At 37.6% G+C, this 19,220-nt stretch overlaps 1 protein-coding gene across 1 annotated transcript in view; it reads left to right on the forward strand.

Moving 5' to 3' along the window:
* LOC128981966 (TBC1 domain family member 14-like) overlaps positions 1-19,220 on the forward strand; it is a 95,757-nt gene that overhangs the window by 11,517 nt on the left and 65,020 nt on the right. The window contains exons 2-3 of the mRNA XM_054400986.1: positions 10,574-10,697; positions 15,770-15,959. Of these exons, the coding sequence (XP_054256961.1) occupies positions 10,574-10,697; positions 15,770-15,959 (314 nt within the window). The remainder of the gene's footprint in view (positions 1-10,573; positions 10,698-15,769; positions 15,960-19,220) is intronic.

The raw sequence follows: 19,220 nt of genomic DNA on the forward strand, positions 1-19,220 counted from the left end.
TTTTAATGTAATAAAGAAGATGGTTTTTGTTAACACTTATTTTGTCATTTTTTTTAATGTTTAATCGTCCGTGATATCAAATCAATTGAATCACGTATATTGACGATATCAATTGGCGACCGTGACAGGACTTTTAATTAAGAAATGACAAAATTAGGAGTTGAAGATTTGACAACTGAAATGCTAGAGAAAGGCCTGGAAGAAAGTGAGGAGAAGGAGACAGGAAGCAAAGCCTACGAGCTTCGACCACGGGTAGGACGAAATACCCAGTTGGTAGAACAAATATCACAACCTGACCCGGTGAGTACTCTACTGTCCAAAATTTCAGAGAAACTAGATATCCAATCTGAGAAACTTGACACACAGTCGGCAGATATTACTGAGAAACTTGACACACAGTCGGCAGATATTAATAGTAAAATGTCATCATTTATGGAACAAATTTCTCACAACTATTCAAAATTAGACAAAAGAATTGAATCATTGGAGTCAGATGTTGTCGTGACCATTGATAAAATTACAAAATTAGAAACAAATTTTGATGGTAACTCTGATAAATTAAATGAATTGGAAACTAAAATTGATTACATGGAAACTAAATTTCACAATAAAATTCAAGCTATCGGAACACAGATATCCTCACAGGAAAAGACAATTACTTGGAATAATCCAGAGTACCAACCATCATTCATGCCTGCTGTGGATCCCAAAATTATAAAAGACAGCTTACCGGAATTTCACGGCAGGTTAGAGGAATGTCCCACAGCGTTTTTAGCTACTAGCGAGTCTTTGTTAAAACGGACGTGTATACCGTCAGAAATATATCTGCAGATTGTGAGCCAACAGTTGAGAGGTTCGGCAGGTACTTGGTGGCAAAACATTAAGGGTCTAAGTCTAGAATGGGACACATTCAAACATGAGTTTATGCAGAGATTTAATTCAGAGGCTGTCAAAGCATTAATCACTAAGAAATTCTTGACGGATGTTCAACCTAGTGGCATGAGAGCTGGGGCATTTGTTATTCAAAAGTTACATTTGTTTAAGAGAATGAATGATGGTGGGAGTATTGACGAGAGTGTTACTTATATTATGGAACTTTTACATGATAAGATTAGGTCTCTAGTTAAGGTAGCTCAACCAAAATCATTTGACGAACTCAGGAGTATAGTAGCAAAGCTAGACGAAGAGGTAAGCTTTTATCCCTCAAAAACCAGAACTTCGAACCCTGATAACTCCTTTAAATGTTATCAATGTGGGCAAACTGGGCATGTGAAGGCCCGTTGTCCGGAAAACTAGACCAGAACCGTTCTAATAGGGGCGAGAATGGTTCTAGAAGAGTTTCTAAGTCCCAAAACTACCAGTCAGAAAAAACTTATATTGGTCAAATTTCTAGTGAGAGTGTGGGTAATCCCCGTCCGGCAATTTGTATACAGATTGGTGACAAATATTATACTGCAGCCCTTGATACTCAGGCATCACATTCGTTTATTGGCATGACGGTGGCTAAATTGTTAAAACCTGTTTGTCCAGACGGTGTAACTGCTGTCAAAGGTGCAGTACAAGATATAAATTACAAAATCGAAGGATTTACTTTTCTTGAAGCCAAATGTTCTCAAGAATCTATTCACATTCCAGTAAAAGTGATTAAGGATTTAATCCCGGAAATCATACTAGGGCATGATTTCCTTGTTAAATACGGTGTGTTGATAGATTACACAGCAAATGAAATATTTTTTGGCATTAAAAATAGAGTTAGATTGGGATGGTTAGAGGACAAACACTTTGATTTGGGAACAGAATTAGAAAACAACGTTTTGGATGAACTGAAAACGGGAATTTTGGATCTTAATCAAAGAACAGACTTGATTAATTTGCTCAGTATCTTTCCAGAGGTAATTACAGACAGAATTGGGTTCACTACTACGGTAAAACATATGATCTCTTGTAAAGATAACACACCTGTCAAACAGAAACCTTACCCTCTTAACCCTGACAAACGGAAGTTTGTCATAGAAAAAGTAAAGGAAATGGAAAATCAAGGACTAATTGAACCATCATCTTCAGGATGGGCTTCACCAATAGTATTACCCAAAAAGAAGAACGGAGACTACAGACTTTGTGTGGATTTACGTCAAGTCAACAATAAAACTATTGCTGATGCTTACCCAATGCCTGATCTACGACATCTGATTAAGCAAGTTAGTGGGGCCAAAGTATTTAGCACTTTAGATTTGAATTCTGGCTATTGGCAAGTAGAAGTAGAAGAATCATCTCGGCCTATGACAGCTTTTTCAACACCAAGGGGACTATATCAATTCCGTATTATGCCCTTTGGATTGAAAAATGCCCCAGCAACATTCATGCATCTGATGGACAAAGTTTTGTCAGGTTATGTTGGTGAATTTTGTCAAGTTTATTTGGACGATATACTAGTTTACAGCAAAACATTTTCTGATCATTTGGAACATTTGGCAAGAGTATTAGAAAGATTGAAAATTCATGGACTTACCTGTCAGGTGAAGAAATGTCACTTTACGTCCAACTCAGTAGAATATTTGGGTCATGTGTTAACAGACAAAGGATTAGAGAGGCAAACTGAGAAAAACAAGGCTATTGAAGAGTACGAAAGACCTGGTACGAAGCGTAAAGTTCGACAGTTTTTGGGCCTTTGCGGTTGGTACAGTTGTTTTGTACCTCATTTTGAATCCAAGGTTTCACCTCTAACTGACCTTCTTCATCAAAATAAACCTTTTAAATGGACCGAGACGGAAGAGAAAGCCTTCAGGGAGATAAAGAGATCCATCTGTGACTCTCCGGGATTAGCTTATTTGGACCCCAGTCGGGAAATATGCTTACAGACAGATGCCAGTAATGTAGGTCTTGGGGCTGTTCTCTTTCAAGAGCGGATAGAAGGAGGCAAGGATATCATTGAATATGCAAGCAGGAAACTTTCCCTTTCTGAGAAAAACTATTGTACAGCTGAAAAGGAGGCTCTAGCGGTAGTGTGGGCAGTAGGAAAATTCAGGGGGTATCTCGAGGGAAGAAAATTTAAATTATTCACTGATAATTCATCGCTACAGTGGTTAAACAAAGTATCTGGGACCAAGTCAAAACTGATGCGATGGTCTTTAATGTTGGCTGATTTTGACTTTGAAATAAATCACGTCCCATGAGAGTTAAATCAAGCCGCTGATAGCTTGTCAAGAAACCCGGTAGACATTGGTGAGATATCCAAAGAATTCATGGAGAGGGAAGTTCCAGTCCCAATGAAGTTAAGACAGATTGAGCCTGTTCTTATGGTGGCACAACGGGAAAATTGTGACATTGACTTGGAACTGATAAAGAAATGGCAGAATGAAGATGCAGCTTGTAGTAGAATGAAATCCTGGATAACCAAACGTTACACTAATTCTGAAGCTGTCCCATTCCAGTTCAAGACATGCTATAAGAACCTTCGCTTGGAAGACAGTTTACTTATGTACAAATCTCATCTATCAGAATCTTCTCCTGTGATTGTAGTTCCGAAGTCTCAGACTATAAGGATTCTAGAGAAGTACCACGACAGCCCTGAAGCTGGCCATCCAGGACAAGACGAGACCTACACTTCGATTCGGCGTCGTTTCTTCTGGGTAAATATGCATCGGGACATCAAGAACTACGTCCAATCCTGCACTATCTGTGCCTGTACCAAGGCTAACAACCAAAAAGCTAGTACAAGCATGAGAGGACGTCGGCCACACCAGCCGTGGGAGGTTGTTGCTCTAGATCTTATGGGACCATATCCCAGAACATCTCGAGGGAAGACTGGAATTTTGGTGGTGACAGACCTTTTTACCAGGTGGGTCGAAGCATTTGCCGTTCCTGAAGCTACGTCGGGAAGAATTCTACAGATCCTACGAACAGAGGTCTTTAGTCGTTATGGTTATCCACGATGTCTTCTCACAGATAATGGCAGTCCGTTCACGTCAAAACAATGGTTACGGAATCTAAATGAATGGGCTATTGAACACTGGACAACGCCAATCTACCACCCTCAGGCAAATCCTACTGAACGGAGAAATCAGGAGCTTAAGAAGCTGTTAAGAATTCATTTGTTTGACAAAGAACATACCAAATCGGATCAACACTTGCATGAGTCTCTCCTGGCCATCAGACAGCGAGTGAATCGCGTCACAGGCTTCTCCCCAGCAGAACTTTTTCTTGGTCGGGAAATAAAAAGAACTGGGGATTGGAACTTCATGCATGAAAACTCTCCTGAAACTATGAATTTGACTGCATGGCATGAAGAAAACGTGAAACAAATCAAACATATGAATCGACAAGCTGAAGAGAGTTCGAGGAGGGAAGCTGAGAGAAACGATGTACCTGAAGAGCAGGACCTGAAACCGGGTACGTTGGTTCTTCGGCGAAACCATCCCTTGAGTAGTAAGCTTAAAAATGTGCATGCAGGGATGGCACGGAAATGGCTTGGACCTTTTGAAGTGGAACACAAGCTAGGGAAGGGAGTGTACCTCTTGAGGTCTGATCCACCAATTAAGGTACACATGTCGGAGTTGAAATTACTTCCGCAAACTCTCCGTGAAGCAACTAAAGCCGAAGATGATGAACAAGAAGCAGAAGACCATAACAATGCATCACCTGTGTATAACTTAAGGTCTAGAAAGAGGAAGATTTAAAATATATTGAGGGTTTTGGGGGGGATGATTGACGTACGATGATAAATCATTTACAAAGAAAACACCTCAATATAATATTCTTATTTCTTTGCCAAAAGACTGTTTTCTTATATAGATAAAATATTATATAGTCAGATGTTTTTAAATTGTTTTTGGTTAAAAAACAAATAAGAGTTTTAGTTGTTGTTTTAATGTAATAAAGAAGATGGTTTTTGTTAACACTTATTTTGTCATTTTTTTTAATGTTTAATCGTCCGTGATATCAAATCAATTGAATCACGTATATTGACGATATCAAGGCCTAACATTAAATTAAAGAATTTTTGTTAAAGAAAAAACTAATTCACTACTTGAACCGTTACCGATCGCCGATATATTATCAAAAGCAATTTACAATACAATTTTGCAATGCAATGTATCTTCATTATTTGTACAAGTGTCTTTTGACCTAGCTTCACTCTCCTCAATTACTTTTATTTTTAAATCATTAGGAGAAGGTAAAGTGTCTCTAGACTCAATTGCTACCCGGAAATTTTCAAATGATGATGATAAACTGTAAAGTAGCATAATGCTAAGCAAATCTGAATTGATAATGATGTCCATTTCTTGAAGTTTGTCAACAATCTCTATAAATTTGTTGACATGATCCCTAGCATCTTCTCCATCTTTCATTTTATGTATTATTAACTTCTTTAATAATGTGGCTTTCCTTGCAGGACCAGAACTTTGGTAATTGTTCTGCAGGCAATCCCATACTTCTTTGGAAGTTTTGCAGTTTTTTACTAATTTCAATTCACTAGGTGAAATTATCAATATCAGTTCTGATTTTGCTTTAAGATCTTTAACTTTCCAGGAATTCTTGCCAACTTCATCCTCAGGACATGTGTTCTCCCCAGATACATTCTCCATTAGGTTTTGTTGGAGCTTCAGCTTGATTTTTCCAAGTGTCATAATTATTTCGTTTCAAAGGTTCAATCCTATAGCCAAAACTCGTTTAACTTATTTTTAAGCACAGAATACTGTAAAATGATTATTTTAATGTTTTAAAAGGCCCATAACCTTTGTTGTAATATTAAAATTTAATGAAAGAAAAATGTTATAAACTCTTTTATTATCTTACAAACACAACACTGAAATACATTTTGTAAACAACTGCATACTGGATTAATTGAGCGAAGCTCTTATACGTTGACTCTTATGCATTTTGTAATACGCAAACTCCTCCTAGACGGCTGAATCAATAGTTTTCAAATTTTACATGGTGATAAAGACCATATCGGTGAGTGCCAATATCTATATGGCGTCAAAAAAGTCTCTCAGGAATCCGCCCCACTGGGTGTCAAAGTTTCAATGTAATCCTTATGGATGCAGTATTTGACACATAAACAAAGACATATGATCAGCTGTTGATTTTGAATGCAGTAGATAAAAAAATAGCTGATAGCATTATTCCACACATATTAGAACAAAAACGGTATGGATCATAAATATAATCAAATGACTACACTAGCTTGAGGTCCGTGACATATGAAGTGGTAAAGGAAGTAGTAAAGGTGAGCAGTCTGGAGTGTGGAAACTGTTTATGACGATTAGATTAAGGTATCTGCATTCCTAAAATTCTATGGGAAGGGAGGAAAACAGGTCCGCCACGTAGGAAGTGGTGAAGGAAGTAGTAAAGGCGAGCAGTCTGGAGTGTGGAAACTGTTTACGACGATTAGATTAAGGTATCTGCAATCCTAAAATGCTATTGGAAGGGAAGGAAACAGGTCCGCGATAGCATAGCTCTGATAGCCCCCTTCTGTAGGATTAAAATTTCATTAATTCTTCCACACCCACCCCAGAATATCAATCCATGTCTCATTACAGACTGAAAATATGCAAAATAAGCCGATCTCAAATGGTTCTTTGGAATTACATCTTTGAGGCAACCAAGAAGAAAAATTACTCGAGATAGTCAAGTAGACAAATAATTTATATGATCATTCCAGGATAGTTGATTATCAATATGAAGACCCAATAATTTTGTAGTGACAGCACTTTTTTCATTATTTAAGGCAGAATTGTATTTCAATGTAAATTTTACTTCTTAAGTTTTACAGTCATTCAATAGAAATCCATTGGCATGGAACCATTTGGATGCATTTAATTTTGTGACATGGACTAAATTTTTAAGTACAAGTTGGTTATTGTTTTCACAAAAAAAAATTGTATCATCCGCGTACAGAATAGTTTTTGTATTTATTGCCATTGGAAGGTCATTAATGTAGATTACAAACAGGAGTGGGCCAAGGACTGATCCCTGTGGATCGCCCCAATTTACTTCCCTTTCTTGTGACTTTTTTCCCATCAGAATTTACTACTTGTTTCCGGTTTTTTAAATAAGATGAAAGAAAATTTAGAGAATATCCGTTAAACCCATAGGCCTACAGAATTGTGTTTCAATGTAAATTTTATTTCTTAAGTTTTACAGTCATTCAATAGAAATCCATTGGCATGGAACCATTTGGATGCATTTAATTTTGTGACATGGACTAAATTTTTAAGTACAAGTTGGTTATTGTTTTCACAAAAAAAAGTTGTATCATCCGCGTACAGAATAGTTTTTGTATTTATTGCCATTGGAAGGTCATTAATGTAGATTACAAACAGGAGTGGGCCAAGGACTGATCCCTGTGGATCGCCCCAATTTACTTCCCTTTCTTGTGACTTTTTTCCCATCAGAATTTACTACTTGTTTCCGGTTTTTTAAATAAGATGAAAGAAAATTTAGAGAATATCCGTTAAACCCATAGGCCTACAGAATTGTGTTTCAATGTAAATTTTATTTCTTAAGTTTTACAGTCATTCAATAGAAATCCATTGGCATGGAACCATTTGGATGCATTTAATTTTGTGACATGGACTAAATTTTTAAGTACAAGTTGGTTATTGTTTTCACAAAAAAAAGTTGTATCATCCGCGTACAGAATAGTTTTTGTATTTATTGCCATTGGAAGGTCATTAATGTAGATTACAAACAGGAGTGGGCCAAGGACTGATCCCTGTGGATCGCCCCAATTTACTTCCCTTTCTTGTGACTTTTTTCCCATCAGAATTTACTACTTGTTTCCGGTTTTTTAAATAAGATGAAAGAAAATTTAGAGAAGACCCGTTAAACCCATAGGCCTACAGTTCTAACTTTTTAATAAGAATTTCAAAGTCAACACAATCAAATGCTTTGCTCAGGTCACAAAAGGTGCCCTGAGCAAAGGTCTTGCTTTCAAAGGACTAATGAATTTGCCTGATGAGATTGTCAAGAGCATCAATTGTAGACATTCCTTTTCTAAATCCAAATTGGGAAACATTAAACAAGTCATTTGCCTCAAAATATTCACTTATTTGTTCATAAACTATATTAGACTAGCAGAGCACCCGTCCTTCGTACGGGGTTGGCATATAAGTATAAAATACTTATTGCAGCTATACTCAAGCTTTGCGTTTGCAATGGGGGGAGGACACAGTTTGATAAAATTTGATTCATAAATTTACGGTATGATATAGGTTAACACATCTACCATTGCCATAATGTTCTACCATTGCACCTAAACAATAGAAAAAAATAAATTATCAAACATTCTTACAATATCACAAATTATTCATTAAATTAAAAACTCAAACCTAACGATAAACAATCCTACTTTGACAGTTCTCATTGTGTATCACAGCTTTTTGTTGCTGCCTAGTTTAAATTAGCTGTTGTCATATATGCACAAACAAAATAATAATAGTGCTGCACCCTGTTGGGAAACCTTATAACTTTTTAATGCTATTGCATATTATAGAACCAACTTGTAAAGTTGAAACAGCTGACTAAATTCTTTAATTCCCTTTAAATATGAATACTCATAAGGTTAACATGGGGAACTACAGACCCACTGGGGCGGAGCCCGAAAGGATTTTTGAGATAAGAATATGCTAAATGTTAATAGGGAATGTGAGCTATCATCATGCCAAATTTCAGCCCAATCCGTCCAGTAGTTTATGCGTGATTGAGCAACACACAAACATACATGCAAACATACACACAAACTCACAAACTTTCAGATTTATAATATTAGTAAGATGAACTATATTAGATGAGTTGGGTGTATTATAAAATGTAATAACCAAAAACCACAAACATAGGAAGCTCAGATCCCTAAGGTCATCAAATTGTAGGGTCAGTGAGACCACTCTGGTGAATTTTAAAATTAACATCTAGATAATTCTGATTGAAAATCCTTATGCACTATTGAATTGATTCTGATCAACTCTGATTGTAAATGAGAATTGATCTAAATATATAAGGTAAAAACCGCCAAAATCGTATACCCCCGCCGCAGCAAACCTGCAGACTATAAGCGAATTTCAACTTGTCTGATAACATTTTTACTAAAATATTTCTATAAATAGGACATATTTATTCCCAATTTAAATAACATTAGATTTAATGCGTGCTTAGGTTTGCTGCTACGGGGAAGGTAAAAAGTGTTTTTTGACCATACGTCAATAGTAGCCTACCTATAGGATGAAATAAATAAATTTGCCGAATTTTATCAATATATATCCATAAACAAGTAAACTACAACAGTTTTCATTTTCTCCTAAGAATAACATAGGAATTTTTAATTACACTATTTTTGAATTTTCTCCGTTACCGTTAGGCATACAACAGCTCTTCAATATACTAAATTATTTATTTTTTTAAGCTTTACAAAACGGTTTAAAAAGAAATTGCAAAATTTTTTGTTTTTAGGGTCAAAAATAGGAAAAACCCATTATTACCCCATAAAACCCCGTTCCCATGGTCCGATTATGCTGGTTCGCATACTCGTTCAAATAAACGTAGGTTTACACGTTTGTACCAAATTTCATCAAAATCGGATCATTTTTGCTCGAGTTATCGCGCTAACAGACACACATATATATTTATATATTTATTTATAAACAAATATCTTACTAATATTATAAATGTGAAAGTTTGTGTGTTTGTTTGTTTGTTTGTTTGTTTGTTTGTTTGAAGTTCAATCACGCATAAACCACTGGACGGATTGGGCTGAAATTTGGCATGATGATAGCTTACATTCCCGATTAACATATAGGCATATTCTTATCTCAAAAATCCTTTCGGGCTCCGCCCCAGTGGCTCTGTAATTTCCCATGTTAACCTTATGAGTACAGTATTCATATTTAGGAATTAAAGAATTTAGTCAGCTGTTTCAACTAAAAAAGTTGGTTCTAAGATATGGAAAAGCATTAAAAAGTTATAAGATTTACCAACAGGGTGCAGCACTATATTTTTTTTGCATTTATGAAAACAGCTAATTTGAGCTAAGCAGCAACAAAAAACTGTGGTTCCCAATGAGAACTGTCAAAGTAGGATTGTTTACAGTTATGTTTATGTTTTTCATTTCATGAATAATTTGTAATATTTTGCGAATTGTTGATAATTTATTTTTCTCTATTGTTTAGGTGAAGTGGTAGAACATTATGGCTATAGTAGATGTGTAATACTATAGAATACTGTAAATTTAAAAAAGCAAATTTTATCAAACTGTGTCCTCCCTTATTGCAAACGCATAGCTTGAGTATAACTGCAATAAGTATTTTATACTTATATTCCAACCCCGTACGAAGGACGGGTACTCTGCTAGTTTATATATATATATGAATATGAACGGTAGTGTTTTTGACCTCTAGGGACCTCAAAACAAAAAATTAAATCTGTCCTGGGTCCAGGTCTTCCATGAGTACTACGGTAATAGCTTATTCCCTATATGGGAAATTCGCTATGCTCAAACTTCCTTGACTCAAGATCTTTTAGATCATGAATTTGGCTTGCAAAGTTTTTAGAAATTGAGGGAATCATTCTTTTTCAGAAATGTCTTCAACTGGAAGTCCAGTTCAAAATCTCAAGACAGTTTTGGCCGGTGGAAACTGTTTGGCAAAAATGTATCTCCCATTTCGTCTCATAGCTCTCTCTCAGTGGATCAATATGTGGAGGTGAGTGTACTGACTTAAACATTTTTGGCACATTTTTTCCCTTTCTTGTAGTTTAGTTTACAAACAAGTAACGATACATTAACTGTATTTTATATGAGTTATTCAGCTCCCTACAAAGTTACACAAACCATACTACAGAGGTGACAATTCTAGAAGGCAATGAGTTAGTTTACTCAGGGTTGCCACCAGCCATGAAAACCTCGAAAAGCTTGAATTATGCATGAATTCTTGTGACCATGAAAAAAGGCATGGATTATGCATGGATTTCTCCAATGGACCATGAATTTTCAAAATTAGGAACAATTATTCAACCAGTACGTTACCATTAAATTTTCCAAATAAAAAATATTTCATATTTAAAAACAGTTCATAGAAAGAACACCATGAAAATACTGCGTGGAGATGATTATTTAACATGCACCACGATCAGAAACAATTAATTGCTTAGATAATTCCAAGTCATCCAAAGATGCTGATGTCAGGCGAAACTTCCTGAGGACTGTATATGGTTCGAAAAATCATTAGTAGGCCTACCCCCGCGTATGTAAAAGGGGTATGAGGACTTAAATCACAAAAACAGAAGTTTTAGACCATGCACGGAATTGAAACGGGGTGCCTAATAAAACCGAATTTCCGACTCTGACGCCTGATTTTCTTAGCTTTTTGGTTAAAACCATCATATCTTAGTACGTTGTGGAATAAGATAAACCAGAATGCACATTTTATGACATTCATGTAGGGGCATAAAACAGGACTTTTTTGGCCGGGTGAGTGGGATTTTTGTTTTCACAGAGGATACGCGTCCGGTAACCAGACGTGGATTAGGCGTCCGGTAACCAGACGTTGATTAGTCGTCCGGTAGGGGGTCCCGGAACGCCATTACCACAATGATACGATGTTCAGCCATCAGTGTTCGTGGTGTAGTGGATAGAGTGCTCGGCTGGTATGCGAGTGGTCCCCGGTTCGAAACCCATCGGTATCTTAAACTTTTTGTCACAAATTTTGCTTTGAATGTAATTTCTTCTTAACTGTACATCTTTTGTTAGCATTTTCGGCATTTATAATTTTATGTTATGAAGAGAATTGAACCTTCATTTGATTTTTTTCACTATCAGCAGGTTTGGTTGGTTAGGTTAGGTTATGACAGTAACTGCCGGACGCCTAATCCACGTCCGGTTACCGGTCGCGTATCCTCTGCGTTTTGTTTTATTCCAGTGGAAAGACTGAGTTAGACCTAGACTTAATATATTTTACAATTATTCTCCAATATCTCATATAAAGGGTGTCCCAATAAGAACGCCGGATTTGAAATGTTAAAAAACCATATATTCTCACGCTAAATTTACAATATGAAACATGAATCTGAAAGTTTAGTATCTCCGATTAGTAATGGAATATTATGCTGACAAGCCCGACATCTCTTGACTATGTTTTCCATCACTTTTTAACACACTTCCTGTTGAATTCCATTAATGGCACGAATAATTTCCTCCCTTCTGGGATTGTTTGAGGATTATTGGCTAAAACAAGCGACTTTAAATATTCCTAAAGAAAATAGCCTCGCGGTGTGAAATCGCACGATCTTGCTTAGATGAATGTGTGCTTCATCGCTGAACAGCAAAGTTTTTAAAAACACGTCATTATCATCTTGATTTCCCACCACCCAGTTAACAAATTCAAGCCATTTTACGGGATCTCTTGGCTTGATCTCTTGTGTGAGTTGAACTTTGTAAGGGAACGTGTGTAGGTCTTTTACCAAAACTCTTTGTTCTGAGCTCCAAGCTATAACTGCTTACTACGCCGACGAATCGATGTTCTTGCGTTGTCCTCTACACTATCATGTACAGCCTCAATATTTTCAAGGGAGCGACCTGCCCGACTGCTCACTGGTCTTGCCGGCTGGCGTTGCCTTGTCCATTACGTTCTTATGGTGGCTAGAAGGGCCCGAAATCCGTGGCCCTCCAATGTGTTACGAGATGATTGCATTGTATTTCAACAAAAGTTATGACCCGTTGAAAGTTAAAAATTAATGCAGTTTATTGAATAATATCAACCAAATAATCTATTAAGAATTTAAAAATATACTTTAGTGTTTATTTTGGGTGGGCCCGGCCCACTTGGCCCTTATGGAAGTGCCGCCACTGGTTAAGAGTTATATTAAGCCAGAAACCCTTAGATTAGAGAAATTTCATTTATCCTCCCAATATATAGGCCCAAAAGTTTCCAATAAGTTACCGCTTTACATAAAAATATTTATAGTAGTACTGAGTTCAGATCCACCCTGAGAACCTGTTTAAAATAAAAAAAAAACGTTTGCTGCGGGTGTTGTATTTTTACAACGTGCATACTGCGCGCCAGGAGCTAGCGTTGTAAAAGTACAACACAGTGTCGTTGTTGGACCAGTTTGAGGCCAGCAGTCGAGCGATGTGCTAGCTGCTTTTGTCGCTCCTGTAGCTAAGAATGCGAACTTGATTTTGGTGTAGGTTGGTACTAAAATTTCCCGTAAAATCCCGTCTGGCAATGCCTTTGTCCCGTTTTCGGGGATTTTCTCTCTTCGAGCCACATTACCAAGACACTGGCTACGGATCCAGTCAGTGCTGCTACCCTTGGGTGATTCAGTGAACTACGTCCACTTTTGGGGTAACGCAGTACAATCACCACTGTTCTTTTGTGATTCGTTAGACTGAAATATTTGAATGTTAATTGTGTTCGCTGATTGGGTGGCGCATGGAGCTTTGCCCGGGTCCTACTGCCATTGTTGAGCGCCTGTTTGACGTATGCCACAGCGAACGTGTTAATAAGTTACTTAGACATTTTTGTTATTCTTAGTTTTAGTTACCCTGTATATGACACTATGTCCTGTCAAATGATGTAATAATATGTAATAAATAAATAAATAAATTAATGGTCAGTGGCGGGCGGATCCAGGCAGGAGGCGCAGGGTGAAAATAACTGCCTGCAATCACGGCAAAATTGTGAATATCTACTGCTATAACGGGGACATCGTTATTGTCACCGACGATCGCGGCTGAATGGTGATTCGTGAACATCTTTCGCTATCACGAGGACATAATTGAGGTCACCTGCATTAGCAGCAAAATTGTTAGTCTTTCACCATTAGTGACATCATACTTGACTTTTAACTGAAATCATCGTACCTGTAATCCCACTATCAGGGGACATGACTATCGTCACCCGTGATCGGGTATAAATCGTCAACATCTCCCGCCATCACGAGGACATCGTTACCGTCTGTGGCGTTTGAGCTACATTTTGGCGATTGTTGTCGTTTGATTGACTATTACGACCAAACCATTTGTGTAGGAAACGACAACTGGATCCCTTTTATTTAACCATAAGAAACAATTTACTGCTAATCACAGGCCCAATGAGCCAATTTTCTTGATTATTAATACTAATTCAACCATTTTAACTACAGTAATATTATTGTCTTTGAATATGTGCAATAATTACCAATCGGACAACTGGACACAACGTGAACTAACATTTGAACCAATATTGATAATGAAAGGTGAGGCTAGGAATGAGATAAGATAGTCAAAAATTGACTACAGAATCTGAAAAAAACAATTATGGAAATTAAGAGTAACTACATATCTAAAACCGTACCTCTCATGGGGCCTTACCCCATATACCCCAACTTCTAGCACACGTCCATGTTCTTCGACATCAGCAACATCAAGACAGAGTCCTAGTTCACTCAACTCACCTCACGTGTTCGCCACGTATGCGCGAGCCCGGTCGTGAGTTGAAGAGTGCCTTCTTCGCGGGACATTTGAGTTGGGTAGATCATGTTGTGGAGGCTGAGCTCCACTTGTCATCTGCGATTGCCAAAAAATCTTAAACTTATCATGCTTATCACGGGAACATTGTTATCATTATCATTAATCCTTGAAGCAATTTGTTGTTTAAAAAGTTGTTTTTCTACAAAACACTGCGGCCCCGTTTCGCTTGCTGCCCTAAGCCGTGGCCTAGTGGTAAGTCCGGCACTGCTAACTTCTATCTCACGTCCGCAACAAAATCCGGAACAATCCTGCCAGCCCTAAGACCATTGTCATCGCCTCTCCCAATTGGGGCAAAATCTTGAACATTGCTGTGAACACCAAAACTCGTTGTCGCCACCCGCAACCGCGGCAAAATTATTGCATTACAACCAATAATTAGAAACCAACACATTTTATCAATCCAAAATTTTGGAGTGTTTAAAAAAAAACAGTAAACCGACACCCAACCTTAAAAATAGAGGGCTAATTTGAACCCTTATAAAGGTTACTACCATTTTCTGAATATATAGAAAAAGAGCTAATGATCGTTAAGCTAAGGAATAATGCTAATGATCGTTTAGAAATGTCGACAATTTCAGGTATAAATAAAAGCAATTTAAGAAAAATATATGTTTAAAAAAATAGGTGTTTACAAAGGAGCGGAGAGGGAATCAGGAATAGGATGGACTCTCTCTACATACGACTGTAAATACAAGAAGACTTTGACCTTGAGCAGTCATCTCCGCTGCTCCCATCCTTGAACCTCATGCGTTCATAAACATTTTTTCTCAGGAGCCCTTTTCATTGTATTGGCTAGACCACTTTAGTAAGCAAAGCATACCTTTTTGTATAGTGAGGTTAAAACAAATTACATAGCAAACTTAATTTTGCCGCCCCCAAAACTTGTCACCTTCGTCAAACGACCCTCCCAAACCCCCCCCCCCCACAGAGCTGCGGCCCTGAACCCAGCTCATAATGTGCCTTGTTTTGAATACCATAAATGCTCAAATACGATGTTTAATACCATAGCCTCTCTAATACAAAGCCGTGGCCAGATGCGACCCTTGTTAGTGTGTAGCAACTTCGCACCGGCTAGTCTGTTGCCATAGTAATAAATACATTAGGCAGACGATCCACTATAACAGCTGTTTCAGTTTGCCGGGACAGTGGTTTTGCCACTTTTGTCTTGCTGTGGCATTTTATTAGAAGAGGTTATGGTAATACCATAGGGAAAACATTTATTCTTCAAATGATGTATAACAACAATGTTTCTTCCCTATCGTATAGTCAGATGGAGGAAGCTTGGCTCCAGACTCTACCTGTAGTGGGTCTACTGCTAGACTGGAGACTAGGGTGGCTTCTAGCTCAGCCCTCATACAGCTGGACAGGCCTGCCAACTTGCCTGCAAAGAGTGAGGAGGAACAGGCTCGCCACCGGGCACAGTACCAACAGATACTACAGGCTGCTAAGAAGAAAGGTAACTCAGACTAAATGATTATAAAGAAGAGATAGTTGTTAACAAATTTTAGAAGATAACTTAATTTATGAGGTGTTAATTTTTTTTTACCGAGAGGTGTGTAATGTATGAAAAAGGATTATTCATGCTACTTCCAGACTGTTTTTGCACAATTAAATAGTGGTTGAAACACAATGAAATAACGATATCAAAAATGCGTAAGTCTATCTTAAAAAATATGTAATTGCAATGTTGTAGACAATTAAATTTCCTAAACATTGCAATTACATATTTTTTGCTAAAACGCACCAAAACGGAGATATAGGCGAAAATCTCTATAAAGTACCGATTTTTTCGATTTTTCAATATGGCGGCGGGCGCGGAGGGGGTAGAATTGTGCATTTTGCGGTTTTAACACCTACTTACCATCCAAGACAACATATAAAACATTTAGACTTACCGGACCGTTTGCAAGTTAACCCCCCTATTTCTGTCTCTATTTACTGGACTACTAATCAAGTCATTAATTCAACCAATCAGAAAATAATTTGAACCTATTTTTATATTTCAAAACAAAATTTTAATTAGGCTATATAAAATCACAAGATTAAATTCAAATGCCGCTCGATCACCCCACCTGAGATAAAGATTCATGCAATAAATTATAACACCTGAACCTTTAGAACTATTGTAATAGGCTTAGCCTAAAGCTTTCCTTATTAAATTCATTCCCCACTGATTGTAAACTTTATTGTGAACCCTTATTTTCTTTTACCATCAATTTTGTATTTTAATTAAATAAATTTAAGTTTCGATATTGTACATGGAGTTTCCATTGTATTCTTAATTTTAAGGTTGATTACAAGCAAATTGAAAATGGTTTTACAAAATAAGAACCTTTCCAACCATAGTCGGGCTAAGGAAAGTCCTGCAATTAAAACTCGATCTTACTCCCAAAAGAAGTGTAATCAGCAAAAATTGCATGCAATGACTACTCCTTTAAAGGCAAATAAAGTGGTTAGTAATGATATTACCCTAAAACCTAAAAAAGATATTAATCACAAAGAACAGTCTAATGAAATTGAAAGTAAATATTGTGAAATAAAGGAAAAACTTCTGGAGGCAAACAACCAAATCAAAGTACTTAGTACTTCTTTAGAAGCAATTAAAGCTAAGCTGCAAAATAGTGTGATTCAGGTCCGTGAAGTTAGCCCCCCCCATAAAAGCACTAACAATTAAACTAGTATTAATGGTTAGTGCTTCGTTAGTGCTGGTTAGTGCTTCAACTCCCATCGTTAGTGCTCTTACGGTTCATGAGCTATAACCGAAAAACTGTGGGGGGGCCAACTTCACGGAAGTTAGCCCCCCCCAGTAGTAATATGTGAGCACTAACTTTTAAAACTGTACCAACGGTTAGTGCTTCGTTAGTGCTGGTTAGTGCTTCAACTCCCATCGTTAGTGCTCTTACGGTTCAGGAGCTATAACCGAAAAACTGTGGGGGGCCAACTTCACGGGAGTTAGCCCCCCCCCCATAAAAGCACTAACAATTAAACTAGTATTAATGGTTAGTGCTTCGTTAGTGCTGGTTAGTGCTTCAACTCCCATCGTTAGTGCTCTTACGGTTCAGGAGCTATAACCGAAAAACTGTGGGGGGCCAACTTCACGGAAGTTAGCCCCCCCCCAGTAGTAATATGTGAGCACTAACTTTTAAAACTGTACCAACGGTTAGTGCTTCGTTAGTGCTGGTTAGTGCTTCAACTCCCATCGTTAGTGCTCTTACGGTTCAGAAGCTATAACCGAAAAACTGTGGAGGGGCCAACTTCACGGAAGTTAACCCCCCCCCCAAGTACTAATATGTGAGCATTAACTTTCAAAACTGTACCAACGGTTAGTGCTTCGTTTGTGCTGGTTAGTGCTTCAACTCCCATCGTTAGTGCTCTTACGGTTCAGGAGCTATAACCGAAAAAACTGTAGCTTGTGTTCGACTCAAAGTCGTTTTTATCAAGCTGTGGGGCTGATGTTGGTTATCACTTGCAATCTCGATCATCAGATGTCCATTAATACCAAATTCTTGTACGTAGGATACATCGCCATTGCATAAAGGCATGGATGATAAACCAAGGTCATGACATTTTAATTGTTCAGGTACTGCAACCGATCTCTGCAGTTTTTTCAAGCACTTTCTTTTTTTCGTCTGGATTTATGCATGTAGCTAGGCTACATGTACTAAATAAATCCTTGCCCCAAGTGAGGAGGGGATAACTTCCCTGGGGAAATATTATCTTTTATTTAAAGTTTTAAAAAATGTGTGGAGTCTAGTCGATATAATTGTGTGGAGCTTTCTTTCAATCGCCTTAAAAATCTAACCTCGTAACTAGAGATTTTCATTACAACTCCAGGAGCATTCACTAACCAGCGCTGACCATTTACACTATTTTAAAAGTTAGTGCTCACATATTACTACTGGTTAGGGGGGGCTAACTTCCGTAAAGTTGACAACTCAACAGTTTTTCTAGTTACAGCTCCTGAACCGTAAGAGCACTAACGATGGGAGTTGAAGAACTAACCAGCACTAACGAAGCACTAACCGTTGTTACAGTTTTGAAAGTTAGTGCTAACATATTACTACTGTAATATGTTAGCAACAAAGAAATCTACAAACTAAACTACAACTTAAGACAGTCAAAAAATTTAAATGTAATTGACATTAGTGATCTTAAAAGGAACCTTTTTTTTTACAAATCATGGACAACACTTAAATAAGCTTGGAAAAAGAGTCCTCTCTAGAAGAATAGCCAACTCGACCACAAACCCCAAAACATCAAATGATACTTTCAAATCCATCAAAATAAAGGTAGCAGATATGGGCTCTGTTATAGAACAATATGACAACAGCAAAAATGTAGCCTTTGCCCACTGCATCTCAGGAGATTTTGAAGACAATAAAAACATGAGTAAGGGAGTTGCGGTAGTCTTCAAGGAAAAGTTTGGGAAACCCTCAAGAGCGGACTACTGTAGCAGGAACCTAACATGCCAGAAATCAGGGAATGGACAACCTGTCTATGGACTTGTGACAAAGCCTAGATACTTCCTTAACTCTACCAACTTTGCCAACTATAAGACAACGTATGATTCAGCGTTCCGACAATTAGCTGTGGATTTTAAAACTAGCAACTTGAAGACACTCATTTGCTCGCCCCTGGGCTGCATTCGAGATTGCATTCGACCTACACATTTTGAGTCAAATTTGTAAAATTTTGTCCGAACCACTGGAGCCTCAGT

The sequence above is a fragment of the Macrosteles quadrilineatus genome, unplaced genomic scaffold (assembly GCF_028750875.1).
Source record: "Macrosteles quadrilineatus isolate MER2022 unplaced genomic scaffold, UCM_ALF_1.0 Scaffold_64__1_contigs__length_664444, whole genome shotgun sequence".
Classification (NCBI taxonomy): Eukaryota; Metazoa; Arthropoda; class Insecta; order Hemiptera; family Cicadellidae; genus Macrosteles; species Macrosteles quadrilineatus.